Below are 27317 nucleotides of genomic sequence, written 5' to 3' on the forward strand. Positions count from 1 at the left end.
ACAGTTGAGCACTAACATTTTTATGTCATCCCTACTTGATTTCCAGTTCCCTGTTCGCTTAACATTGCTCCCTAGGCCACCCTCTTTCCCTGAATGTACCTGCCTATAACCCTTCTAAACAAGTTTCCTAACTTACATGTACCACTGAAGTTTAAGTGAAGGCCATCTGGATATCCTGGATTCAGGAGGCCAAATGGAGTGCATTGCAATTGACCTATCTGAGGCATTTGATAGGGTAGATCATGGAAGACTACTGGCAAAAATGAGTGCAATTGAATTAGAAAAAAGAGTGACTGAATGGGTGGCTATACAGTATTTCTAGAAAATAGAACTCAGAGAATTAGAGTAGGCGAAGCTTTATTTAACCTTGTAATAATTAAGAGGGGAATTCATCAAGGCAGTATTATTGGACCTTTATGTTTTCTTATATATATCAATGATATGTGTAAATAAGTGGAATCAGAGATAAGGCAGTTTGCAGATGATGTTATTCTGTACAGAGTAATAAATAAGTTACAAGATTGTGAGCAGCTGCAGTGTTGTGAGATGGCTGGTGGGCAATGGTATGATGATAAACGGGGTTAAAAGTCAGGTTGTGAGTTTCACAAATAGGAAAAGTTATGGGGGTATTTAGGGGTTGTTGTAAGGATGTAAAGGAAGACGTATAAGTCTCTGGTAAAACCCCATCTAGAGTATGGTTCCAGTGTATGGGATCCTCGCCAGGATTACTTGATTCAAGAACTGGAAAAAACCAAAGAAAAGCAGCTCAATTTGTTCTGGGTGATTTCCAACAAAAGAGTAGCGTTACAAAAATGTTGCAAAGTTTGGGGTGAGAAGACTTGGGAGAAAGGAGACGAGCTGCTCGATTAAATGGTATGTTTGGAGCTGTCAGTGGAGAGATAGCATGGGAGGACATCAGTAGACGAATAAGTTTGAGTGGTGTCTTTAAAAGTAGGAAAGATCACAATATGAAGATAAAGTTGGAATTCAAGAGGACAAATTGTGGCAAATGTTCGTTTATAGGAAGGGGAGTTAGGGATTGGAATAACTTACCAAGGCAGATGTTCCAATTTCTTTGCAATCATTTAAAAAAAGACTAGGAAAACAACAGGTAGGGAATCTGCCACCTGGGTGACTGCCCTAAATCCAGATCAATAGTGATTGTTTGATTGAACTGTTTTTGTATGTTTTTCACCAACAAACGCATGAAACCAGTCTGTTCTGTATTTTATATTGAAGAAGCGGTGTAATCTAAAAATCACGCTGTAGCTGCTTCCACACATTTCTTTGTGACTATCTTTTTTTTTTTTCTTCTTGAAGAAGCGCACAGGATACAAATTTCATGATTTTTCTACTTTTTTTTTTGGTTGTTGTTTAAAGGGGCCTAACATCGAGGTCATCGGCCCCTAATGGTACGAAATGAAATAATAAAAGTTCATATCATCCACTGACCAAAATAAAAAAATGTCATGAAGAATGAATGGATGGACATGAACCCAAAAAAACAACAAAAAACGAGCAAACAAAAATACCAGTGGATCCGACTTAAAAGAAAAGATCATAAATAATAGTATCACTGACCAAGGGACCACTTCTAAAGCACAACCCTGAATCGAGGATGCTTTGTGTCTAAAGGGGTCCAAAAGCCAGGTCAAAGGCCACTCAGAATGGTACTTATTGCTAGTAAAGTAGAACCATGGTATTTGTCATGTTGGGGTACTGATCAAAAGTAGCGAAGACCCACGTTGTTCCACACATGATGGTACTACTCACAAGTATTGTACGCCGTACAGGTAACTCAGACCTATGGTGTTCTCACACAATGGTGCCACTCATAGCCAACGCAAACCGATGGTGTTCCTCACATAGTGGGTACTAATCACAGGCAACGCAGACCCACGGTGTCGCTCATAGTGGTACTAATTACAGGCAACGCCCAGACCTGTGGTGTTGCTCACATGCGTACGACTCACGGGTACTGGAAACCCACAGTGACCCTCTCTCTGCTGCTACTAAGCACAAACCTATTGTGTACCTAACGTAGTGGTACTACTCGCAAGTAAAGGCGACCCATAGTTTTCCCTGTGTGATGGTACTAATCAAAAGTAGCGTCATGGTTCTCATACAATCATCCCATGGTCGCCCCTTTTCGTTGCCTCTCACGACAGGTAGGGGATACCGTGGGTGTATTCTTCATCTGCGTCCCCCACCCACTGGGGGTAGTGTGTTTGATCCGCGAGAGGTATTTTATTTCCCTCAAGTCTGCCGGCAAGCTGGTTAGGACCCCCCTATCCGCCACCTGGGACGCGCTACGTGGGAGTATCGCCTCTCCCCCTGCTACGCCAGCGTAGTAGGTTTGTGGTTTCCTACTTTTGATTCTGTACTTTTTCTTGAAATGAATCGTAAAATTCTACATGTTAATTTAATAATAATAAAAGTAATAATAATGCTGCATAACCTCTGGAAAAAATCTTGATGGTGACCTAATGAGAATGAAATGAATGGCGAGGACATCATACACACCCAGTTCCCAAGTGAGGGGAATTAAGAGTATGAGAAGGTTGATTCCGAGAATTGAACTGGGGCCATCGGACCAAAGGCAAACATTCTACCCAATTAGCCATGAAGCCGCACTTTAATTTACTAAACACAAGACTACCATTTCCAGTGACTAGGTGTTGAATATTGGCAGTGGCAGAGGCCAGCATTGACAACACAGCAGGCTACTCCGGTGGCTCAAACCACTTAAGGCTTAATGTTCACTAAACCACCCATCGAAAAGGAGTAATCTAAGTTTAGTGGTAACCCACGTCTTGGTTGCAGCATACGCCACTGATTCCTATCTACTTAAAATTATCTAAAACTATAACCTTGGAATTCTAAACATAATTTAACATCCATAATGTGTCTAAAATCTTCCAATTAAAATTGCAAATCTAAAAATCATGTGAATTACTGCACTGTTGGTCAGTATTTGCGTATGTATTTTGTGTGTTAAAACTGCATTTGCCTTCAGGTTTTCTGCCTGTTAATTTAATAATACATCACTTGTCTCTTGATGCCCTTCCAAGTCCTTGTCCATGAAGTGTTAAAAAGAGGAATAATGTGCTCTTACTTTAGTTACATTGATGATTGACAAAGAGTGTCCAATTTCTAGTAGCTATAGTGAAATGATTAAGCCTGCTAAGGATAATGTAGCTCCTCCTTATCTGTCAGAAAGAAAAAATGATACTGTATAAATTGCCCTAGTGTGTCACTTCACAAAAATAATAACCCAAAACTTGAAGTGAATAATGATTTACATTCAAATGCAGTGGCCTTGGAGAGATGTGGCAGGCTGTTGAGTAATGATACGCATGGATTGGATGTAAGAGGGGAGCAAGTAGCAGAAGCATGTAGTGCTAGAGGGGAGATGTTGATTTTAAGCTATGTCCTCCTTAGTTTTATCTTCCACCTTTTCCTTTTGTTTTTATATTGAACCGCCAATTTAAATAACAGGTTTTCTTCTCTTGTGCATCGTTTTGAACTATTATCCCTATTCTGCTTTCGCAAATAAATTTCTAGTTTCTCTATTATGTTCATATGTCTAACTTTTTGTATTAGATGTAATTATCTCGTGTCTCATTCTATATTAGTAAATTGGTCACTGCTATCATGCATATGTTCACACATATCTGAATATCCAGCATGATTTTTGGCGTTAACATGCTTTTTATAACGCAGTTATATGTTCCTCCCTGATTATCCTACATATAGTTTGTAGCATTCCTAACATGTCAACATGCAGTATATACATCCAATTTACTATACAGGCTATTCTTGTTCGCACTGCGCGAGTTGAACAAAATGTTGTTGCTGTTGTTATATTTGCCCTAAATGAAACATTGATATTCATCATCACCGCTCAACGTGTCCTAGCCACTTCAGCCTTGTAACACTCAGTCTTTCTTCCATGGTCAGGTTGACCTACAGGTCTCTTCGTATCTGATCATTCCTAGTTCTGTCCTTCCTTGTTTTCTGTACAACTGATCTAAGGAACTTCATTTCAGTAGCTTGCAGTTGAGTTACTTCTCTTTTATGTATGATGCAACTCTCCAGACTATATGTCATGATAGGCAGGAGATAAGTCTTAAATAGGGTCTGTTTAGCTCTCTGAGGAACTCTCTTGTCCCATGCTACGTTCCGTACTTTATAGAAGAAGTTGGATCCTTTTTGCACCCTGTTCATCACTTCGTTCTTGGCATTTCCGTCATTTGATATTGTACTCCCCAGATATTTAAAGGTATTCACACATTCAATCTTCTCTCCCTCGAGGGTGAGGTTACAAGGTGTATTTGTCCTGCTACCTTTCATTATTACTGTTTTGCTCTTGCTCACAGTTAATTTATATTTTTTAAACTCGGTGTTCCAAAGATCCAGTCTCCTCTGAACATCTCTCAGTTTCTCCCCAAATAGCAACATCCTCAGCAAAACAAATGCATTAGGATCTTCCTTATCTATTTCTTTGAGTTCCTTTATAATAGTATCCATGAGTGAAATGAAGAGCAATGGGGAAAGAGAACTCCTTTGTTGGACACCTTTTCTTGTTTTAAACCACTGAGATCTTCCATCTCCTACTTGCACACTACTTTCACAACCATCATACTACATCTGAACTTTTTGAATTAGTGCTTCTGGGATGTTATGTTTTTCTAAACATTCCAATATTTTTCCCCTCTCCACCCTGTCATATGCTTTTTCAAAATCCAAAATCACTATTATCAAGTCCTTCCCTTTTTCCCAAAATTTTTCCATTAGCTGCCTGGGTGAAAAAATTAGGTCTGTGGTTCCTCTGTTTCTTCTAAATCCATGTTGTTCCTCTTCAAATTGATCTTTCATTATATCTTTCAGTCTCTGTTCTGTGATCTTCTCCATTATCTTAAGGCAATGTGACAAAAGGGTGCTACCTCTATAATTAATACACTTCCTTTCTTAAACAGTGGTATTATAATTCCTTTTTTCCAGTCATCTGGCAACTTGCTCTCTTTCCATATAACTCCCAGCGTTCGATGTAGCCACTGTATTCCAGCTACCTTAATCATGTCTGCTGTTAGTTCATCTGCTCCTGTTGACTTTCCACTTTTCATTTTCTTCAGGGCATTTTCTGTCTCTTTCAAAGTAATTGGAGGTTGTTCCTTCTGTAATTCATTAGTGACTTTTGTAACTTGTTCTTGTTCACACTCCCCATTCAATAATTTTTCAAAATAACTCTTCATCTCTTCTCTGATTCCTACCATGTCTCTGATAATGATCCCATCCTCTGTTGCAATAGCTTTAATTTCATCCCTATTTGATGTTTCACGTTTCATTAACCCGCATAACATTTTCTGATTTCCTTTATTATCTTCCTCAATTCTTTGAGTGAACAGTTCCCACCTCTTCTCCTTTCCTTCCTTCACTACTCTTTTTACCTGTATTTCTCTTCCAGTCTTCCTATTTTTTCATCATCCTTTGGTAGAATTCCCTGAGCCTGATTATGTTTCTCAACATAAACATTGTACCTGCTAAGTATTTACAAGAAAGAAAAAGCACACTGGTTATTAACAGTCAATACAGACCAACAGTGACCAATATGGTCAAAATTATAGTACCATACCTGTACATTTGTTGTAGCGATATCACTTTCCATCTTCTACTTACTTATACACTACTTTCACAACCATCATACATCTGAACTTTTTTAATTAGAGCTTCTGGGATGTTATGTTTTTCTAAACATTCCCATATTTTCCCCCGGTTAATTTATATTTTTCAAACTTGGTTTTCCAAAGATCCAGTCTCTTCTGAACATCTCTCAGTTTCTCCCCAAATAGCAACATCCTCAGCAAAACAAATGCATTAGGATCTTCCTTATCTATTTCTTTGAGTTCCTTTATAATAGTTTCAATGAGTGAAATGAAGAGCAATGGGGAAAGAGAACTCCCTTGTTGGGCACCTTTTCTTGTTTTAAACCACTGAGATCTTCTATTTCCTATTTGCACACTACTTTCACAACCATTATACAACATCTGAACTTATGACAACTATTGTGAACTTGGTTAATGAAAGCTGCTTTTTCATCATCATCATCATCATCATCTAGATAAAAAGGACTAATGATCATCATCATCAAACCAAACCAAACCACATGGCACTACAGCCCTTGAAGGGCCTTGGCCTACCAAGTGACCGTTGCTCAGCCCGACAAAACCTCTCAGCCGTTATTCTTGGCTTTCTAGACCAGGGCCGCCACCTCACTGTCAGATAGTTCCTCAATTCTAATCACGTAGGCTGAGTGGACCTTGAACCAGCCCTCATGTCCAGGTAAAAATCCCTGACCTGGCCGGGAATCGAACCCGGGGCCTCTGGGTAAGAGGCAGGCACACTACCCCTACACCACGGGGCCGGCATCATCATACTCAATCATCCCCTTATCCAGCTCCTGCCAGGTCGGAGTATTTTTGGCACTTCTCCATCTTTTTTCCTTCCACCAATCGTCTTCCACGATCTTGTCCCAGTCTAAATTTCGTCTTCTTATGCCGCTCTTCACCGATTCAATCCACCTTGTACTAGGCCTTCCTCTTGCCCTCGCACTTTGCCTCCAGCATCTATCTTGGAATTCTATTCTCCTCCATCCTCTTAACATATCCAAACCACCTTAGTTTATTTTTACAATTCTCTCATTTAGCTTTCTTACCCAAACTTCCATCCTAACATTTTCATTTCTCACTCTATCCTTGTCTTTCCTATAATAATTCTTTGGAATTTCATCTCACTGGCTTAAATTCTACTCTTGCCTGCTAGTCAAAGTCCAAGTCTCAGCTACATGAGTCAGTATGGGTACATAGTACATTTTGTACATTATTTCTTTACTTTTCCTTGGTACTTCTTTGCTCCAAACAAGTTTTCTTACAGAAGAGTGATTGCTGATGCAACAGAAGGTCGTGCATAACCGTTTAGAGCAAACATAGAACAGCTAGTCCAGTAGACCATAGATTCCTCTTGGCAGGAGGCCCTACACAAATTTTGCCTGCATGATGTTTCATTTTTCTCACGATCGGCTTCAGATTCCACGTTATGCCTAATAATCTTCGAGTGTAACTACCTTCAAATTTAATGACAAGCTGCAACCTTGACCACGTCTTTTGACAGACATTTTTCTCTGTGTTTGTGACATCGCTTGTTTATCATGCATATACATACTATTACCTTGGAGAAATAGAACACAATTTATTGAACCATTTTATTAGAACTTTAAATTTTATCCAAGAAGATCTAGTTTTAATCTCAGACTACATTTTTAGAATGACCATAGATAGTGCTCCTTTGACATTTAATTAGATTAAACCATTTCACAATATATGTACCAATATTTTAGATAATACGGTTACAAGGCTAATTTTCTAGCTTCTTTTTTAGTGTTAAGTGTATTATTTTAAGACTGTATTCAAGGCTAAAGATGCCCTTAAAGAGGGCGAAACATGTCCCGAAAGTGATAAATGATTGTTTGTATTTGTAACCACATAAGTGGACAAAAAGTATTGAATAGGTGTATTAATAAATACTTTCATTGGATTTTAAGTTACACACCACTTAGTCGAGCAGCTCGTCTCCTTTCTCCCAAGTCTTCCCAGCCCAAACTTTGCAACATTTTTGTAACGCTACTCTTTTGTCGGAAATCACAGAGAACAAATCGAGCTGCTTTTCTTTGGTTTTTTTCCCGTTCTTGAATCAAGTAGTCCTGGTGAGAGTCCCATGCACTGGAACAATACTCTAGTTGGGGTCTTACCAGAGACTTATATGCCCTCTCCTTTACATCCTTGCTACAACCCCTAAATACCCTCATAACCATGTGCAGAGATCTGTACCCTTTATTTACAGTCATATTTATGTGATTACCCCAACGAAGATCTTTCCTTATATTAACACCTAGGTACTGGCAGTGATCCCCATAAGGAACTTTCTACCCCATCAATGCAGTAATTAAAACTGAGCAGACTTTTCCTGTTTGTGAAACTCACAACCTGACTTTTAACCCCGTTTATCATCATACCATTGCCTGCTCTCCATAATCTTGTAACTAATTTATTACTCTGTACAGAATAACATCATCTGCAAAAATCTTTATCTCTTATTCCACTTCTTTACACATATCATTGATATACAGTGTATAAGAAAACAAAGGTCCAATAATACTGCCTTGAGATATTCCCCTCTTAATTATTACAGGGACAGATAAAGCTTTGCCTACTCTAATTCTCTGAGTTCTGAAATTCTCTGAACTTTTCTTTCCTCTTTGTACTCTTTTCCAGATAATAAAATATATCACTTATTCTTTCATCTACATTTACAGGCAAGCATGCCACACCCTTCTCTGCAGCAAGATTAATTAGATGACAAGAGCAGTCTATGATGATTATGTTACTATTTCCCATCTTCAAACATCCTACCACACCATTCTTTAATCCTTCCATTACTGGAGCATTATCAGCACCAAGAGCTAGGCCATTTTTTAATGGAATGCGGAATTCCTGAAAAGTTGAGAGCAGAAGATTGACAATGTTAGCTCCAGTAGCATCCCCTTGTAAATTAGGCACAGAGAGTAGACATGTCTGATTTCACTGAGTTCAGGCCTAAAAAATGTTACAGCAATAGGATATATTTTCAAGTCGCTTCTATTGCTAACATCAGTAGCAACAGAAAATGCATTCACCTGCAAATGTGGCAATATTTTCTCCCTTTCTTCCATGCACATTTCTGTAATGATAGCCGTTGTTTTTGTTCTAGCATCGTTTAGCGATTTCCGAATCAGGAAACAGTTTGCGAAACAAACGCTCTGCGTAGTCGGCACAATTTACAGACAGGTTATGTTCTATGATAAATGATGTAAATAAAGCCTCAGCATTCGTCACAGGATTTACATCTTGGTTTTTACATGAAAAGTTCAGTTTCTGGTTTCTTTCTACACACTGGACACTCTTATGTTCTTTCATTTGCACATGTTTGATTATATTGCACTTCCCGCCATGAATAACTGAAAACTGGTGGTTTAAAAGTTTAGTGGTGCACAATTTTTATCATTGATATAATACGATTACAGGCTAATTTTCAAATCCAGGTACATCAACAATACTTTTTATTATTAAAAATAAAACAAATATTTTACATTTCTATTTTCAGGAATATTACTACAACCCAGTAACATTTTTTTCATTTAAGAACTCTCTTACCATATTGAAATGAAACACTTTGAGGAGCCTAATTCCGGTATTGTATCTCGTTTTGAAATTAAACGTCGTGTGGGCCTACCGATTCGTTTCACCTCGGATTTTTCTTCGGCAGTCCGTTGCGGAAACGGCTCAGACTGCACCGAATTCATGATCTGGCAAAATACCACTAACTGATAAAAACGCACAAAAAATAGACACACTGACACGAATGTTTATTTATTTACATAGTTTACGCCCACACTGGAGCATTTAAATCAAATCCAAATACATTTATGCTAACAAAGAATTAACTGAAGATTTAGTTTGCATCATCATCTTCCTTTCCCAAAACCTCTTCATTCTGGCTGACCTGGCTGCCCTTTCTTCATCAGATATGACATATTGTTTGTGTTGTACAGTTTTTAATGACAATCTTATTTGTTTGTTCTTGAGAATCCTTTTTTCTTCTCTATTTTCAATTTGCTTCATTGTAATATTCAGCTCTTCTAAATCATTCTGAACTTTAAACCAATCATTTTTTTACTTTTCCAAAAGTAATTAAATAGTTGTTTTATTATCCTATTATCATTTAATCTAGAAATATCGTATCTATTATAGATTTGCTTTCCCTATAAACCACTGCATTAGGCAATAATCTCCATTGTCCATCCACCTGATGTTTTTTATTAATGATTGTTCTGTCAACCTTTTGCAGTGTATCAGTTGTTGCTTTGGTGTTCAATTTAAATAGTGTTTCACAAGCATAAGTCACTTCAGGTTTAATGACGAAACAGTAATGTTGAAGTTTAGCATTTATTGAAAGAGATTTTTTCTTGTACGTTGGCCATGTAATTCGTTGTGCTTTTTTTTAAATGTTCTGCTTTCTATTGATGATTTTTCATTGGAGTTCCAAGTTATAATTTCACCAAGATATTTAAACTTATTCACAATTTTAATTTGTTTGGTATTGGCTAAGGTAATGGTTGGTGCTGTAACAAGGAAGGTTGGCATTATTTCTATTTTTTCATATGAAATTTGCAATCCAACTTTTCTTGCTATGTTATCAAGTTTTTCTATTTGCAATTTAGCTTCTTTCATATCATTAGCAAGTAGTGCAAGATCATCAGCGAATGCTAAACAATTGAGTCTTATTTTTTTTCTGCAAATCTTGATGTTAGGTTGACACATCTTATTCCATTCCCGCATGATTTTTTCCAACACACAATTAAACAATAATGGTGAGAGTCCATCTCCCTGCCGAAGTCCAGTATTAATGTCAAATGGCTTTGAGAGTTCATTTCTAAATCTGACTCTAGATTTAGTGTTCTTAAGGGTAATTCCGATAAGGCGAATAAGTTTTGGATGTAAACACGAATGTTTACACAGTGAAATCAATAAGCTACGTAGCTTGTACACACATAACGAAGTTCACGACTATACTGAAAGAAATGGCAGTTTTTATTTTCAAATTTAGAGCCATTAATTACATATCCAGCAGATGAACTTCCATCCAATGTCGCTAGGCGACATCCCTGTTATATAACAGACTCTCACATTGAGCGCCAACGGTCTCTAGCGACTTTGCTAGTAGTTGGTTACGTAGGAGCACGGCCGACTGGATCCCTCGCTGCGCTGCAACAAGCTAGCTAGAGCGACGCATCAAGTCGGCCGTGGTAGGAGGAGCCAGGTTGATAAACCTCCATTTAAGCAATGTATAAGAATCCACGCCTATCTTTACCTCTCTCCGCGCACCCCTCTATCAGCCTAAAAGCACCCCTCGGTCAGCCCCGCGTACCCCTCTGGCAGCCCATGTTTCATCCTACCTCAGGTTGACTCTCTGTTGCAAACTTTTCAGCTCCTGCAGTGAACATCTAAGAGTACCGGCTTTGTAGTCTACTGTAGTCAGTATTTGCTCTTTCAAGCTCTTGAAAGGTTTGTCTTGTTGAATGAAAATACAGTAGTTGAGTAATTCAAATTATAAAACTTTACCTACAATAAACATAAAAAATTAATGAGGGTAGCGCAAACCTGCAAACTTATGGAGAAACCGCCCCTGCTACATATACAGGGTGATTAATTTAAAAGTTCAGAGTGGAGTGCCGAGGATTAGGCGCGCTGGGAAGCGGAGACAGCGAGCGCAGTGCCCACAATGACAAGCAGGCATAGTCGGCTCAAAGAAGCGGCATGATTACGCCTATAGAAACTAAAAGAAACTGAACTCACCGGCTACATAGATGCTCTGGACAAATAAGTAAATTAATAAACAAATAAATAAATCAACTAGGAAATTTAAACTGAACTCACCAGTATTTACCGATGATGCTGAAAGTGATCTCCTTCAGCTGTAATGCAAGCTTAACATCTTGTAATGAGATTTCGAAACACATTTTGTAGTTTAAGGACACCGATAGAATGCACAATGTTCCTAATTTCAATTTTTAATTCTTCTGTGGTTTGAGGATTATTCCTGTAAACTTTTTCTTTAAAATTTCCCCATAGATAAAAATCACGTGCTTAAATCAGGCGAACGAGGGGGCCATAAGCCTTTACTGATGATCTGATCATCATCGAACACTTCCCATAACCGTCTCATAGAGCTACGCGCCATATGGGCCGTTGCACTATCTTGCTGGAAACAGCCGTACCTTTTCTCTTCTTCAGGCAGTTCAGCAAAAAATGGTTCCAGTATGTTGTGAATATAACAGTCAGAAGTAATCGTGTCCTGAAAAAATAACGGACCGATAATTCGTCAGGCACTGATAGCGCACCACACACCCACCTTCACATCGTGCAGAGGTCTCGGCTGTAAAATGTGCGGGTTTCCCAGATTTTACTGTTCTGTGAATTGGCATATCCACTCAAATTAAACCAGGCTTAGTCGCTCATAAAAAGAAAGTTCAGATCTACAATTGTCGTGGACACTATTCATTAGCCAATTGCAAAATCCTATTCTTGCATTGAAATCTGTAGGCAGTATATTATGGACTGAATGAGTTAGATAAGATTGTAAATGTAACAATTTTTTTGCATTACGTGCTGAAGAAGGTAAAATATCACTTTCCTGAGCTACTCTCCGAAGCGACTTATGTGGACTGACTTGGAGTCTTGCCTGTATATCTTCTAATCTCTCCCATGTGAGAGCTGTTCTCCTTCGCTTCTTTTTCTTATTGATTACGGAACCAGTACTATGCCACTTGTAAATGAGCTGATGCACGTAACGTTTTGATGGTACTGTCGCACCGGGAAATTGTCTACGGAATTTTCGAAGGCACCTTTTAACTGGTTTCTTCTTGTTGTGCAAATAACACTCGACCAAAAATATTCTTTGCTCTATAGTGTATTTAACCATCGTGATGATAACCTCACAACACACCTTAAAAGTCCAATAGTTTCTAGTGAACTGAGGGACAGAGTGCTAAACAGCTGCGCACTGGCAGTGAACACTTCTTATCTCGCCAGTGTTGACTACAAGCCATATGGCGCTCGCTCGGGAATTCCCACGGCATGCGAGCAGAAGTCTGAACTCTTAAATTATTCTCCCTGTAGTGCAGAATGTGAACATTGGTCCCTTCCTGGATTCTCTGAAACTCTTCCCTATAAATGCTTTTAAACACTGCATCATATTTCCTTTTTAACATCTTGGCCAAAACAGATATTAAGACATACTACCAAGAAGCACCACTACGTGACGTAACACGAACACTTATGCAGGTCCTGCCCTGGGTAGACGTCTATTGCATGCTACTTCTGAGGTTAGGTTACTCACTTGTGACTTCCACATCCTATTATTAAGCTCTTTGAGTATTTGACTGTATTATAGACCAAAGAGGAGCACATAGCTGGCCACCTTGTCCTGTACTGCCATCCTGTTGTAATTATTAGCACTATTGACCAGCTATATATCGATAGAATGACGAAACGCATGGGAGTTTGAAGATAATACAAAAATTACTGAAACTGTTCTGAAAATCGGGGGATCGGTCCTGGCGATCGGGAAGAACAATGAAAATCGGGTGTATCCCGCTTAAATCGAGAGAGTTGGCACGTCTGCACATGGTATCCAGAATATCAGTAGATGACAAATAGATGCTCAGTTATTTTGCTTATAGGAACAGCATTTTTAAAGGAGGACTGTAATATTATTCTCTCATATGTTTCTGTACCTATTATGATTATTATTTGACGACACTTATTCTATTCACTCCACTAAGTTAAAGTTAATGTGGATAATGCACGTATGTACTAATTTTCATAAATATATATTTTCCTTCATATTTTTGGGTCATTTTCTCTGTCATTTAAAAAAAGGATTTTTAGGTCCATTTTTGGCATTTATTATGTCATCAAAATCCAGGCCCTGGTGATGAAGATTGACAACATCTGTGAAGGAGATCCATGTTTACAAGTCTTCGCAGGAACTAAAGGATAATTTCGCACACCCTCTGCAGTGGTGGAAAACATGTTCTGTCCAAACGTCTCGCAGCCCTAGTGACAAAGTTGCTTTGCATACCAGCTGCGTCACCCCCCTGAGAGCGAGTTTTCAGTGATGCTTTAAATATTTTTAGCATCATCTGATTGCAAGACAAACTGTAAATTATGTTTGGAAACCACTGTCTACTGGGCAACCTCTATCTACGGGAAGCTGAATAGCATTTGCTGTTGAAAATAAAATCGAGGTCCTGATGTGTTTGTAGCATGGCTTATCAAGTCACTAGATGAATGGAAAAGTTTATTTTCCAATCACAGTCAATTGCTACCAGAGATTTATGCAATATTATTCAAATAAAATAATAATTCAGTAATCTGGTCTTGTTACCAGCAGTGCACCAAATAAATAGAAACATCTTTACTACATTGTGCATGTTCATTTAAAATTATATTTTGTTGTTTGTGCTCAAAAGTATAAACATTTTAGTGGATCGACAGTCCTAATTATTTATCCTCTTATGTCACTAGAGTACAAACTATCGTTCGTTAGGTTGTATGATAACAAATTTTGTGTAAATTCACAGATTTTCACTTATCTAGACTCTCCACTCTATGCAATTCAGGACTTCCAACTGTCATTTTACTCGGAAGACTTGAACAGCACCAAAAAGATCTTCATATTGTAACTTGTGACTAATTGAATCCGATTGTATCAAAAGCTAATCTACGAAGGAAGAGGTCAAATCTTACGTGCTGTTTAAAGATCATGTGCTAAACTTCAATAAAAATAAGTCCTGTTGGCTGCTCTGTTATTCAGTATAGACATGCTTCAGTGCTCAACAACAGTTATTCTAACACATCTTTTGCAGACGACTATATAGTGATATCATTCAGTTCCAGCTAGCTACCATATACACATTTCAGCCCATTGGCCCCTCTAGCAGCCAGGACACCAAAGGTTTTATAAGTTCTTTGTCACACTTTGCAAGTAAGACAAGCAGAGAGAAAGAAGACAGTCTGAAAATAGCTCATGCACAGCTCAGCTTAGCTCAGCTCAGGAAATGAAGTCTGCACCTACACAAGGGGAAAGGTTGGCCCATGACAGAATATGCCACATCCTACAGAAAGAGCTCAAGAATAGAGCCGAAAGATGAGAGAGTGACGGTTGAATGTGGGTATGGTAGCAGCTTCCAAATAATAGCACTCTGGGCTTGGATCCCTCTGGTATCCAGTTGGCTATTTTAATATACAGTAGATATGTTTTTTAGGGTGGGGACTATATGGAATTAACATCATCAATTTCCTGACAACAGAGTAACCATGGCAACCAGTGTTTGTCTATGCACACTAGATCAGTAGTGTCATCTTCTCACTGTGTGCTTTCTTCCTGTAACTAAGATCTTGAGAAAATCTCATATCAAGTGAACCCCGTTCTACTCAGTCCAGAATTAAAATCCTGAGTTGACTGGAAAATGAACCCAGGGCCTTTGAATAAGACACAGGCATGCTATGTCTACACCACAGGGCTAGCTAATAATAAAAATATTAATAAAATTATATCTAGAAGTCTTTCATTTTTCTCACAATTCATGAGTCTTACCTTTTTTTTGTGTGGATACATTAATTTTTCTTTTGATTTACTGGAGCTCTTATCTCCCATGTAGATGGAGTATCATCTGCATGTCGTAAGAGGACCAAAGAAATTGTATTCGCTCTCTTATCTTCTAAGTGCAAAAACATATCCATCATTTTATGCTTTTCCATGTAGTGAAAATGTATCAGTGCAAATTTATTTTCATTGCTCTGTACTAAACGTTCATCTTTGGCATGTACTACCAGATGCTCCACATGCAGTTAGCTAAGGTCAGTATGTGTTTAACTCCAGGAATGTATGCATGACAGAAGCTGTGTGTTACGTGCTCATCAGGTGACAATGTATTAAGTAATCATTAAGAGTGATACAATGTTAATATGGCTGAATTCAGATATTCTATTCCCAAACCGTATTTCATGATCATTCGATGCATGTACAGAATCAGCTCGTGTTCTGCAGAGATTCTTCTTTCAGTTTTGAGGAGCTGATAAGTTCTTTTTAAGTTTTTAATTTGAAACAGGGTTTCAAAAGCATATGAGGCTTCTGGGAGAGTTACGGTTTTATAGTGCTGGATTTTAGTGTCAACTGACAGGCATTTTTTAATTAAACATTGACCAGATTATAAATTGGGCTTTCTTGATTTTGTTAGTTCTATTTATCCATGTTCCTTTCTTGTTTAAGTTGTGTGTGATGGTTTCTCAAAGGTACTGAAATTGTACAACTAAGCTTTTTTTTAAAATCATTTATTACTTCATTTATGCTCAGGGTATATATTAAACTATATATTAAACTAACACACAACATTACATTTCTATACCTCTTAAATTGAAAACGTTTATACTGAGTGCTGTAAAAACCACTGAAAAATGCCTGGCATTCTATGTATATGCAAACCTGTTCTGACCTTGAACCTAAAGGATTAACATTTTCAATAAACTTCCTAGGGGACAACAGGCTGGCTGCTATCATGTTTTAACAAAATGTTATTGGTCATGAAACTGACGGGTGGCAGCCAGTATATCGTTCTATGAGTGAGTGTGTGTTCAACTATGGCAGATTTCTCCGCTGGCAATTTTATGTGCATTTTCCTGCAGGAATAAAAAATACCATAAACCTTGGCTTTTCAGACGAAGTAAACATTAGGTTTATCACTGGTAATATTCTTATAAAATATTTTAGCAGCCTGTCTGTGTGCATGAAAGCAGGATTCAGACTGATGCTTTCATGGCCTGTATTCACAGACATAAATAATATCTTTTGAGATTTTACTCTGCAGGAAATCGTTAAATTTCGTAAAGACTTTAGAAGATAAACTCAATCAACCACAACTATGACTGTTCTAACAATCTGTTAATCTATTTTTTTTTTTAATTGTTTCAGTCTGTCAAAACTAATGTAGGCTCAATAAAATTAGAAAACACCTGGAAAAAAAAAAACATTTAATAACAGATTATATTTGAAAAATATATCTTTAAATTTAAAACAGAAGGACATGTTTTGTGCATCAGATTCTATCAAATCACACTTTTTTTAAAGAAATGATAAATAAATCAATAAATAATGTCATGTGGTCTCCAGGGAGGCCTGGTGCAGGTCTTTCGAGTTGATGCCTATGGCTGACCTGCAGGTTGGTGAGGATGAGCCCCACCTATGATGAATTACATGCACACACACATTAATCAATGAAGGTTAAAATCCCCCAACCCGATAAGGAATCAAACCCGGGACACTTTGACCAGCATGCTAACCATTTATAGTCCAAATACTTGGTAAACATCCTGCATGGGAATCGTAGCAACAGGCAACTGAGGGGCACTGCCTCGTCTCCCACTCCTCCCGCTGCAGTTTCCTTCTACACATCGTGCTAAGCTGATGTTAGAACGTGCTGCGGTGGATGATTGACAGGTTCCTTGCTCGCTGCTAGGTGAAGTTCTTCCTTCCTCATACACACATTTCTAGTTCTATAGTTTGGTTTGATAATGATGTAAGCTTATACTTTGCTCTGATATAGACAGTAAATTGTATATTGGTCAGCTTTAGACTTGTTAGTTGTTTGACTATAATGTGAAACGTAGCGGACATGACTTCAAAGTCTTCTTAAATATCTGGGAGGCCTCTGCGAGGGCAAGACAATATTATTCTATGTACAATCATTTCCTTTTTTTAGTTTAGTTGGGTTAGTTGTAACAAAACTGTAATGTGTACGGTACTTTTTATCATCGAAAAAGTAACTCTGTGGTAAGCATGTGTGCATCTTCTTCCTAAACCTGTCTCTGACTACAAACACACACATGAATACAGTCACCATAGTTACACATGTTATCAGACAAATCTTCACACTTCTTGAGTACATGGGGTTGTTGACATTGATTTACCAAGCTTCTGTCATGAAACAACAACGACATATGTGAATATGCATTAATTTAGTTGTTTGTTCCTTTTTCTTCATCTTAAATTTAGAAAACAGAGAAGGTAATATCTTGTTCCAAGCATACAAGGATGTGTTCATTTATTTATTTTTTATACACATGGCAAAATGAATTGTGAATAATTCCTAACAGGTATTCTGCCATCTACCTTCACTACTCTCCCAATGGACTTTTCCAAGTATTCTTGAGAGCGTGATATTTTCCATCATGCATGCTAACGTTAAGTTTATAAAGAGGTCTAATTTTCTCGCTCACTGTTCGCAAAGTAATAATTACTTGGTGATGAAAAATATAATGAAGCTATGAGGGGAAATGACGAGTGACTTCCTTACCACTCGTAGCCATTTCCTATCCCATTATTGCCACAAGGCTTATCTGTGTTGGTGCAACATAAAGCAAATCGTAAAAATAATAATACCGTATAATCCCGAATACCACCCACCACCGAATAACATCCGCACCCTTAATTTTAGATGGCAAAATACGGAAAAGAAATTAAAAATCAAATAACTTACATACCTATTTAATTCTCTTCAAATATACCACAAATATAAATTCAAACAGCTTACAATTTATAAAATCATAACAAAAATCGTAAATAAAATTGGTCCAATACTCAGATCATTCACAATTCACCGTCGTCATCTGAAGTTTCACTATAGGAACTTCTGTCGCTGGCATCTTTCCACAAATAGTCGTCCTCACTACTGTCCACTGAATTTGAAAGTCCACATTTCTTAAAGCTTTCGGACACTAGATCGTTGGGAATGCGCGACCATGCAGCCTTGATCCAGCTGCATATTAGTCCCACTTCAGGCCTCTTCACTCGACCGGTTGGTGTTAATGCGTGATCACCATCAGACATCCATTCGGTGTACAACTGTTTCATTGCAGTTTTGAAAGGCCGGTTCACGCACACATCCAACGGCTGTAGAATAGAAGCGAGTCCTCCGGGAATTATCGCAAGATCAGTTTTTCCTTTCGTCATCATATCTTTTACGGCGTCAGTTGTATGTCCTCGGTAACTGTCCAACAAAGGCATGTTTTGTTTTTATAACAAAGCTCCCAGGCGACGTTGCCAAATGCACTTCACCCAGCCCTCAACTAATGCACTGTCCATCCAGCCGGACCGATGTGTTCTAATAATAACACCGGATGGCAAGTTTCCTTTCAGAAGTGTTTTCCTTTTCAGAACCACATATGGAGGGAGTTTGGTTCCATCCTCTAATACGCACAACATTACCATGCATCGTTGCTTTTCGTTACCACCTGTTCTGATGGTTACACTTTTAGAACCCTCTGTATCCATTGTATTTTCCAACACTATTTCAAAATAGACAGGTGTCTGGTCAGAAGAATTCTGCTTCCTCAAATGAATAATTTGATGCTGAAAGGCCGTTAATTTTTCTTCATACGCCCCATGGAGACGTTGTGAAATAGACGTACGTCTCCGAATGCACAATCCCTTTCTCCGATAAAAGTTTCGGATCCATCTGCGGCTTGCAGTAAAACCCTGTGTTTTGAGTTCTTTTGAGATCTCTAGTGTTTTCAATCGACACACTTCACTAGAAACACCATATCTTAACTCACGTTTTTCTATCACAAATTTGCGGAATCACTCTTCAATTTCCGGAAACACTGCACTCCGCCAGCGGAACGCTCTGCGATCGCCATTACTTTTTAGAAGCCTTTCCTTCTTCCGCCAATCATGCATATACGATTCATCAATATTGTACTTTTTGCTAACAGCACGTTTTCCGTATATTTCAGCTTCGCTTACAACTTTTAAGTTTCTTACACACAGTAAATGACCGCATACACTGTTTTGAATCCATCGCTTACTATCGAGACAGCACTTTCATGGGAGAGATATGGAACTCGAATGTGAGCAAGGTAGACTTCCGTAACCAACAGTCTCGACTCTCGCAAAGTACAATATCCGGCGAGATCAACTATTCGCGCACCCAGCATGCCAGCAAAACTTGTGAAACAAATGATGATCGAGCATCTGCAGCAGCGACTTTCATATTTACAAGATATTTACCCATATTCTTTGATTTACCGTATTTCATTACCTTACATTTCGCATTTACATGCCACTGTAATCGTATTGAGAAAAAATCGATCTTGTTTTCTAGAACACAACTAAAACACAATAAGACCTGAATGCCCGTTTACATGTGATATATTGAGTATGGTAACCATATTCAAATCTATTTCAATACTCTATGTAAGCGTAGTAAATATTTACGAGAATGAACGGCTTGAGAACGACCCGCACGCAAGATTTAGAACCAATATTTTGGGGGAAAAATTGCGGGTGGTATTCAGGATTATATAGTATTTAAAAAAGGAAATCATTGGCAGAAAGTTATATTAAACGTTAATGCACTCATTTATGAAAGTGAAAGTGATCATAGAAATTACACCAAGTAGGGCAGCTGTGCATCAGACAACTAAAGTTTTTTCTTTCAATGAATCTCTTCATGAAGTTAACAAGGACTACATCCAGTTAGCTATGAGACTTCATATTTATAAGCATCCGAACTTCTCACTGTGAGGTGTAGATTTGATCATTCTATTTTTATGTTCTATCTGTGTAGGATCGGTCCAAATAGTTGTTTGCATTATTTATTGGTTCATCAATAGTAACTAAATTTATTAAGACCTTTAGCAAGTAGTGTACATAATGTAGTCGTAATAACTGAATATTTTGTTTAATAATCTAAATTACTCATTATAAAGATTCTACATTCCTACATGGTTGACGTGCAGCACTAAGATTTATGTTTTCTTTCATTAACGTTTAATATAACTTTCTGCCAACGATTTACTTTTTAAATATTATTATTTTTTCAATTTGCTTTATGTCGCACTAGCACAGATAAGCCTTATGGCAATAATGGGATAGGAAATGGCTAGGAGTGGGAAGAAAATGGCCATGCCTTTAATTAAGATACACCCCAGCATTTGCCTGGTGTGAAAATAGGAAATTATAGAAAACCATCTTAAGGGCTGCCAACAGTGGTGTTTGAACCCACTATCTCCCGAATACAAGCTGATAGCTACGTGAACCAATTCATGCAGCCACTTACATGGTCAATGATGTATTATTAGATTCTTAAAGGTATAAATAGATATAACTTTTAACCCATTTAAGAGGAAGTAGACTTTATACACGGTGTTTTACAATGATAAATTGCACGGGTAAAATTTATCCAGTATGCACTTGTAAATCACAGGAACTGAGCATGCAATCTAAATTTAAAAAAACATTTTTCCAAATTAGGAATGTATGGACTCAAATGCCAAGAAACTGTAATGCTGTATATGTCGGCCAAAAAAAATTCCACACCAGGTACAAAGAACACAAAAATGCAATTAGACGCAACAGACACTTAACCTTCTGTGAACACATGTATGACAACACCCACCACTTCATGCACATCAGGAAAGATCTTAAAAGTATAACGCATCAAAAATAATTTAAAAATCATTAAATATAAAGGAGGCAATTAAAACACACATCATGAAAAAACCGAACCTGAATAACCTCAACAATAACACACCTAAAATGTTCCCCTTTATTCACTCTACTAAATGAAGTCAAATAACTTATCAATATAGCACAAGAATTCAAACTCCATTAAATTATGATAATTTATTAACTCACTAATACTCATTAAAACCTGCTAAATAATTTCCAAAACAATTTAAAATAAAAAATAATAATATTAATTGGTACGGTAAGTACAGTTCCGCAAAAGCCAATGACTTCATTGGAACATGATGTAATGGAGAGTTTCCAATAAATTACTTGCTACTTTGTTCATAGTATTCATTAATTCTTTAAAACAAAAATATGATTTGATAGAATCTGATGTTCTTTCAAGAATTAAATATGTCATTCTGCTTTTAATTAAATATTTTTTTCAGGTACACACAATTTAAATAACTAAATAAATAATTTAAAAATACCCCCCCCCCCCCCCCAAATGTTGACTAGGGTTTTATTCACCACTGTATGTCCCTCCTGACCATTCATACTCTACAGTACCCTACAGCAAGTTATAAATATCCAGTAACTTTACTCTCTGCAATCATGGAAAAGATTAAATCATTTACTATAGGTATTAAAAGAATGCAAAATTATATTTTTTGTTTCTTTCCATGACAAAGGTAACTAACAGTGTGAGATTAGAAAACAAATGAAGAGCAGCATCTAACCACATAAGATTATGGTAGACAGCACATACATAGGCCTATAAAGAATCGTCATCTCACCTAACTGGACCAAATTTTTCATGTGTGCATCTATTCCAGCCCCTTAATACAAAGTTTTCTTCAATGGAAGTAGTACTGGTACTGACTATAGTCTTACCTTGTACATCATACATTCATTTTACAGTAAACACAAACATAGAAATGGGAAGAACTACATTCATCCAGCAGCTTATACTGTACTTAAATTAGTCACAAATTGTTCTGGTGAAAACACTTAACATAATTACTAGTTTAATATCTAGTTTCAGTCTTATCAAACACCTGCAGCCTTAAAAAGAATATTACAATATTTAAGTTCTAGCGACTAAAAGATAAATAATTCTAATATTCAAACAGTCCGACCCAAAATCCTGTATAAGGACCTAGGGTGTATTCTATTTTCTCATCATTGTCTGGGTCAGTTGACTCTCCTCTCTACCTTCATCTAACTTGCTTTGGTATCAGTGTTCTGCTTTTGTTTGATCAGTAGTATATATTACTCAGAAGTTAAGTATAAGTTGTACTTATATTTCACATTTTTGTCAATCACTAATCTAAAGGCTATAAATCTCAGTCTTAATTTCAAGGTCATAAATGCAATGTAAGGAACTTATGTCAATAAAGAAAACAAAAATGTATGCAACAATTACCACAGTTGGGCTTCCTGTTTTGATTCTGAGTTAAGACTTTCTGCATGTGAACTGTTAAGATAATTATTTCCCTCATAAACTAACTTGTTTTTCAGAAAATCTAATATGTCATTCAAAATGCCTATGTATTCATAAATTTGGGATTTACACTCTTTCAGAGACAATTCAGATGGATCGTTACTTGAATGTTCTACAGATTCACCCATTTCTTCTTTTCTTCCACCATTTTGTGTGTCCATCTTAAAACAAACTCTCTGGAAAGAGAAAAAGATACAAAAAAAAAAAAAAAAAATTAAACATCGACAAATGACGCTTCATTCCACTTCACAAAAAGACCAAAAACAAGGAAAAATACTATTCCATCATAAGTTAAAATACCCTTCAAAAGAATTTAAACACTTCCATTAAAGAAATCTAAACACAGTGTTAACTCGAACACACTCTAACAATAACACTTCAGTTACAGTTAACAAAAAATAAAATTAACAATCTTAAGTACAGATGGTTTGTTAAGGTTTGCTATATATGTTGTTGTGGTTGAAATAATATTAGTTGTCTTCCACTTTAGCTAAGGTCCAGAGTTAAACTTTAATGCCTGGTGCTGGATGCAGATTTCTTTTTTTTTGAAAGGTTAGTAAAGAAACCAAGAATATTACACGAAAGGCTACTGAGGCCAGCTGACCTCAGGAGATTCACAATTAGAAAGCCTATGACCTCAGGAAATTCACAATTAGAAAGCCTATTTCCTTCAACTGTATTATTAATCAGTGTGCTAATGGAAGTAAGTCACATGTCTTAGGATTCTGTGATGGAGGATCATTGCTACATAATTCACACCATCACATGGTGAGGTCTAAGATTGCTAATGCTTTGCAACAGAAAGGGTGGTAAGTGCACGAAGAAATCCCATGTGTGTTTCCTCAGATGGGTCTACTAGAAGAGTAGATATTATTCCATATTCGAATACTTCCAGGCATGGTATAATAATGAACCCTTCTGTCCGATTCACGATTGGTCTCCAACAAAGTGAGGAGGTGGATAACGAGAAAAACTTATACATGAACCTGCTGTTAACTATTTCAAAAACAAATATAAGCTCTAACGCATTGATGTAATAGGTCTACCAATAGGAACATGAGGTTCTATGCACTTTTTTTTCTTTTAGGAATTTCAAAACAAATATCACATTCCAATTTCCGTACAAGTGTCATCAAAGAGTTGTCAAATTCTGAATTGTCATCTTAATCCACACCTCTAAGTGTTGTTTGAAAATGTATATCACATTACATTTTTCATATTGTAATTATAATTTTAATGTTTATTATTACTGTTTTCTAATGAAACAGTCTACAAGGAAATAGAACCAGTAATGAGCTCAATCAGGAAGAAAGTCAAAGTAGGAAATAATGTATTGCAGGAAGAGAAAGTTTGGAAGGGAATTGCACAGGGTAGTATAATCGGTCCATTACTTTTCTTAATATACGCAAATGATTTAGGGAACAATATAACATCAAAAATAAGATTGTATGCAGATGACATAATTGTTTATAGGGAAATAAATAACATTGAGGATTGTTCAGAATTACAAAGGGACCTTGAAAGTATCCAACAATGGGTTGAAGAAAATAATATGAAGGTTAATGGAGGCAAATCACCTGTTACAACTTTTACAAACAGAAGCTTTAAAACTGAATTTGAATATACTATGGATGAGGTAGTTATCCCAAAAGATGGCAAGTGCAAATACTTAGGTGTGACATTTGAAAGTAATTTGCACTGGAAGGGTCATGTTGATGACATCGTTGGGAAAGCATACAGATTGTTACATGTCATAATGAGGCTACTTAAAGGATGCAATAAAGAATTAAAAGAAAAAAGTTACTTAAGTATGGTTCGTCCATTATTGGAATATGCAAACAGTGTTTGGGATCCTCACCAAGAATACCTAATAAAAGAAATAGATAGTGTGCAGAGGAAAGCAGCAAGATTTGTAACAGGGGATTTCAGGAGAGAAAGAGTAGTGTATCAGAAATGTTAAAGGAACTTGGGTGGGAAACTTTAAGTAAGAGAAGGGAGAAAACTAGACTTATAGGATTATATAGAGCCTATAAAGGAGAAGAAGCATGGGGAGATATCCGTGAGAGGCTTCAGTTGGAAAATAATTATATCGGCAGGACAGACCACAAATATAAAATTAGAAGGAATTTTAGCAGAAGCGATTGGGGTAAATTTTCATTCATTGGGAAGGGTGTGAAGGAGTGGAACAGTTTACCAGGGTCGTGTTTGAACCTTTTCTAAAATCTGTACAGATATTCAAGAAGAGAATAAACAGCAACAGAAAAAATAAATGAAGTGTTAAAGGGCATTCGACCAGTGCAGGTTATTGTAAAAAAAAAAAAAAAAAAGTGTGTGAATAAATTAATTCCATCCCCTGGTCTAAGGAGTTGGACAGCCAAAGTAGGGGACTGCCTGTAGGGGTGAAGTACAGTGGGGACTTCGAGGGCCCTGGGACCGCTACGGTAGCTGTGAAGGCCCTTCAGGAACTCTGAAAATTGGTGGCAAAAGGGGCTCTGGTTAAGACGCAGCAGGTCGTTATGCTACTTAGGTTCCAGAATGGGTTAAAAAAACAAAGTAAATAAATGCTGTGTAAAGTTTAATCTTATACCAGTTGTATAGTATCATTTGAAGTAATTCCACATACTGTATATCAGATGACTATATTTTTAAGTAGTACAGGAGATGATATAAGTAGAATTTTGTAAGCAATATAAATTTATTAAGGATGAGCTGTGTGTTTAATAGAAAAAATTTGTTGGCGTAAATTGTATTATAGGAATTTTTTTTTCTATTATTAATTTAATATTTAATGCTTGACAATAATGTATTTTAGTGTGCCATTTGCCACCGAGGTAGACACCTCATTTGCAAATAAAGAGATTTTGATTTTGATTTGATTTGATTTGAAACGCATTTCATTTTTTGGACATCTAATCAGGATACCAGAGAACAGGATCATCAGGAGAATAATAGAAAAATTATGGAATAGTAAGTGCAACATTAAGTGGATTACAGAAATCAAGGAAGATATGGATGAACTACAAATTACAGTGGAAGACCTAAGAAACAAAAGCGACAAAATCAAGAAACTCGCAGACAAACAAACCAGACTGCAAATCAGAATCAACAAACAGACAATAGGAAGGGTGATTTCCAATGAAGAAAGAAGGATAAGATCAAAGAGAATGAAGAAGTACTGGGCTGACAGGAAACTAAAAAATTCTTTGTATAAAGTTGGCTAGAGTGGTCCAATGAAGGCCATAAAATGTAAATAAATAAATAAATAAATTACTGTCTTGTGAGTATACTCAGTCCTTTGGGGCTACCTCCATTGGAGCAATAACAGATCTCCTTAAGTTACTCAATTCTAGCTTCAGGTAAAACTATTCCTTGGAATAGGCTTCCATACATCCCAGATTAGCCTAACTAGCTATTATGTGGTAACAAAACACCTGTCTTTGGTTTTGACACTGTGAATAATGAATTAAAATTCTTATCAACTTCATTTCATAAGCCCTCAAATCTTTTCCAGGAAGGGCAAATTACTGTATATTCTTCTGTCAGAAAGAGATGAAAATAACTTTTTCAATAATGGAAAGGAACAGAAACTTTGTGTTTAATAAGTATATGTGGATATTCTCAAAAATATGAGCATCTACAAATTTCTTCACTGATAAAAACAAACAAGCTGCTGAACAAAAAGAATAACTTTGAAGACATACAATATTTTGTAACAGATACAGTACAATACTTTGTCCTTGTGGCAGCCTCCTCCGGGGAAATTATACTTAATTAATGTCAGTACCATTGCTGTATGCATGGTACAAAGTCTTTGAATAAAAGTGTTCCGTTTCTGTTATGTATCACGTTTCATTTTGATATACAAATTCAGTTTGGAGAATAGGAATTTTCTTTTTTTTAACAAGTTGTTTTACGTTGCACCCACACAGATTGGTCTTATGGCGACAAAGGGAAAGGAAAGGGTTAGGAGTGGGAGGGAAGTGGCCGTGGCCTTAACTAAGGTACACCCTGGTGTGAAAATGGGAAACCACGAAAAACCAACTTCAGGCCTGCCGACAGTGGGGTTTGAACACAATATCTCTCGGATGCAAGCTCACAGCTGCGCATCCCTAACTGCACAGATAACTCGCATCTATTGCAAATTGGATGTGCGAGACTATGTGGGATTGAGATGTACAGAGACCCAAAAAGAACTAACTGGGATAGATACAGAGAAGTTCTAGGGAAGGCTGTAAAAAAAATTCCAACTAACGTGAGAAGTAACGGCGGAAGTTACAATGAGTTACGACTCTTTATGATAATCTGCCTTTGTAAGTAATATACCGACGAACCTACAGATATTTAGAAATATTGTTTTAAAAGAATATTATTACCTAAAGTAATTCCTAAACCTAAATTCGAAACAAGGTACACCTAGCTAGACCACTTAACCTAGATAACAATCTACTGAGCACCAACTGAATTACTTGTTAAAAAATTCAAATAAATATTACTACTCCCAATTTCTACCAACAAGCACTAAACACCAATATATAAATAGCACTAAATGGAACCCACACTATCCTACTATGCTGTAATAGAAATGAAACCTGCTGTTTGGTTAAATGCTAAAGTATCGAAAGGGTTACCGCACACAAAGATACACACA

The 27317-nt window shown here is 37.0% G+C and overlaps 1 protein-coding gene across 6 annotated transcripts in view; it reads right to left on the reverse strand.

Moving 5' to 3' along the window:
• LOC136856852 (afadin- and alpha-actinin-binding protein A) overlaps positions 1–27317 on the reverse strand; it is a 195056-nt gene that overhangs the window by 52454 nt on the left and 115285 nt on the right. For 5 of the 6 annotated variants that reach the window (XM_067135041.2, XM_067135043.2, XM_067135045.2 and 2 more), the window contains one exon: positions 20722–22845. The exons of the other annotated variant lie outside the window; for it this stretch is intronic. In XM_067135041.2, coding sequence (XP_066991142.2) covers positions 22588–22845 — 258 coding nt within the window. In that variant the 3' untranslated portion in view covers positions 20722–22587. Of the gene's footprint in view, positions 1–20721; positions 22846–27317 lie in introns of those variants that run through there. 6 annotated transcript variants of the gene reach the window in all.

Source organism: Anabrus simplex, chromosome 1 (genome assembly GCF_040414725.1).
Source record: "Anabrus simplex isolate iqAnaSimp1 chromosome 1, ASM4041472v1, whole genome shotgun sequence".
In the NCBI taxonomy this organism is placed as follows: Eukaryota; Metazoa; Arthropoda; class Insecta; order Orthoptera; family Tettigoniidae; genus Anabrus; species Anabrus simplex.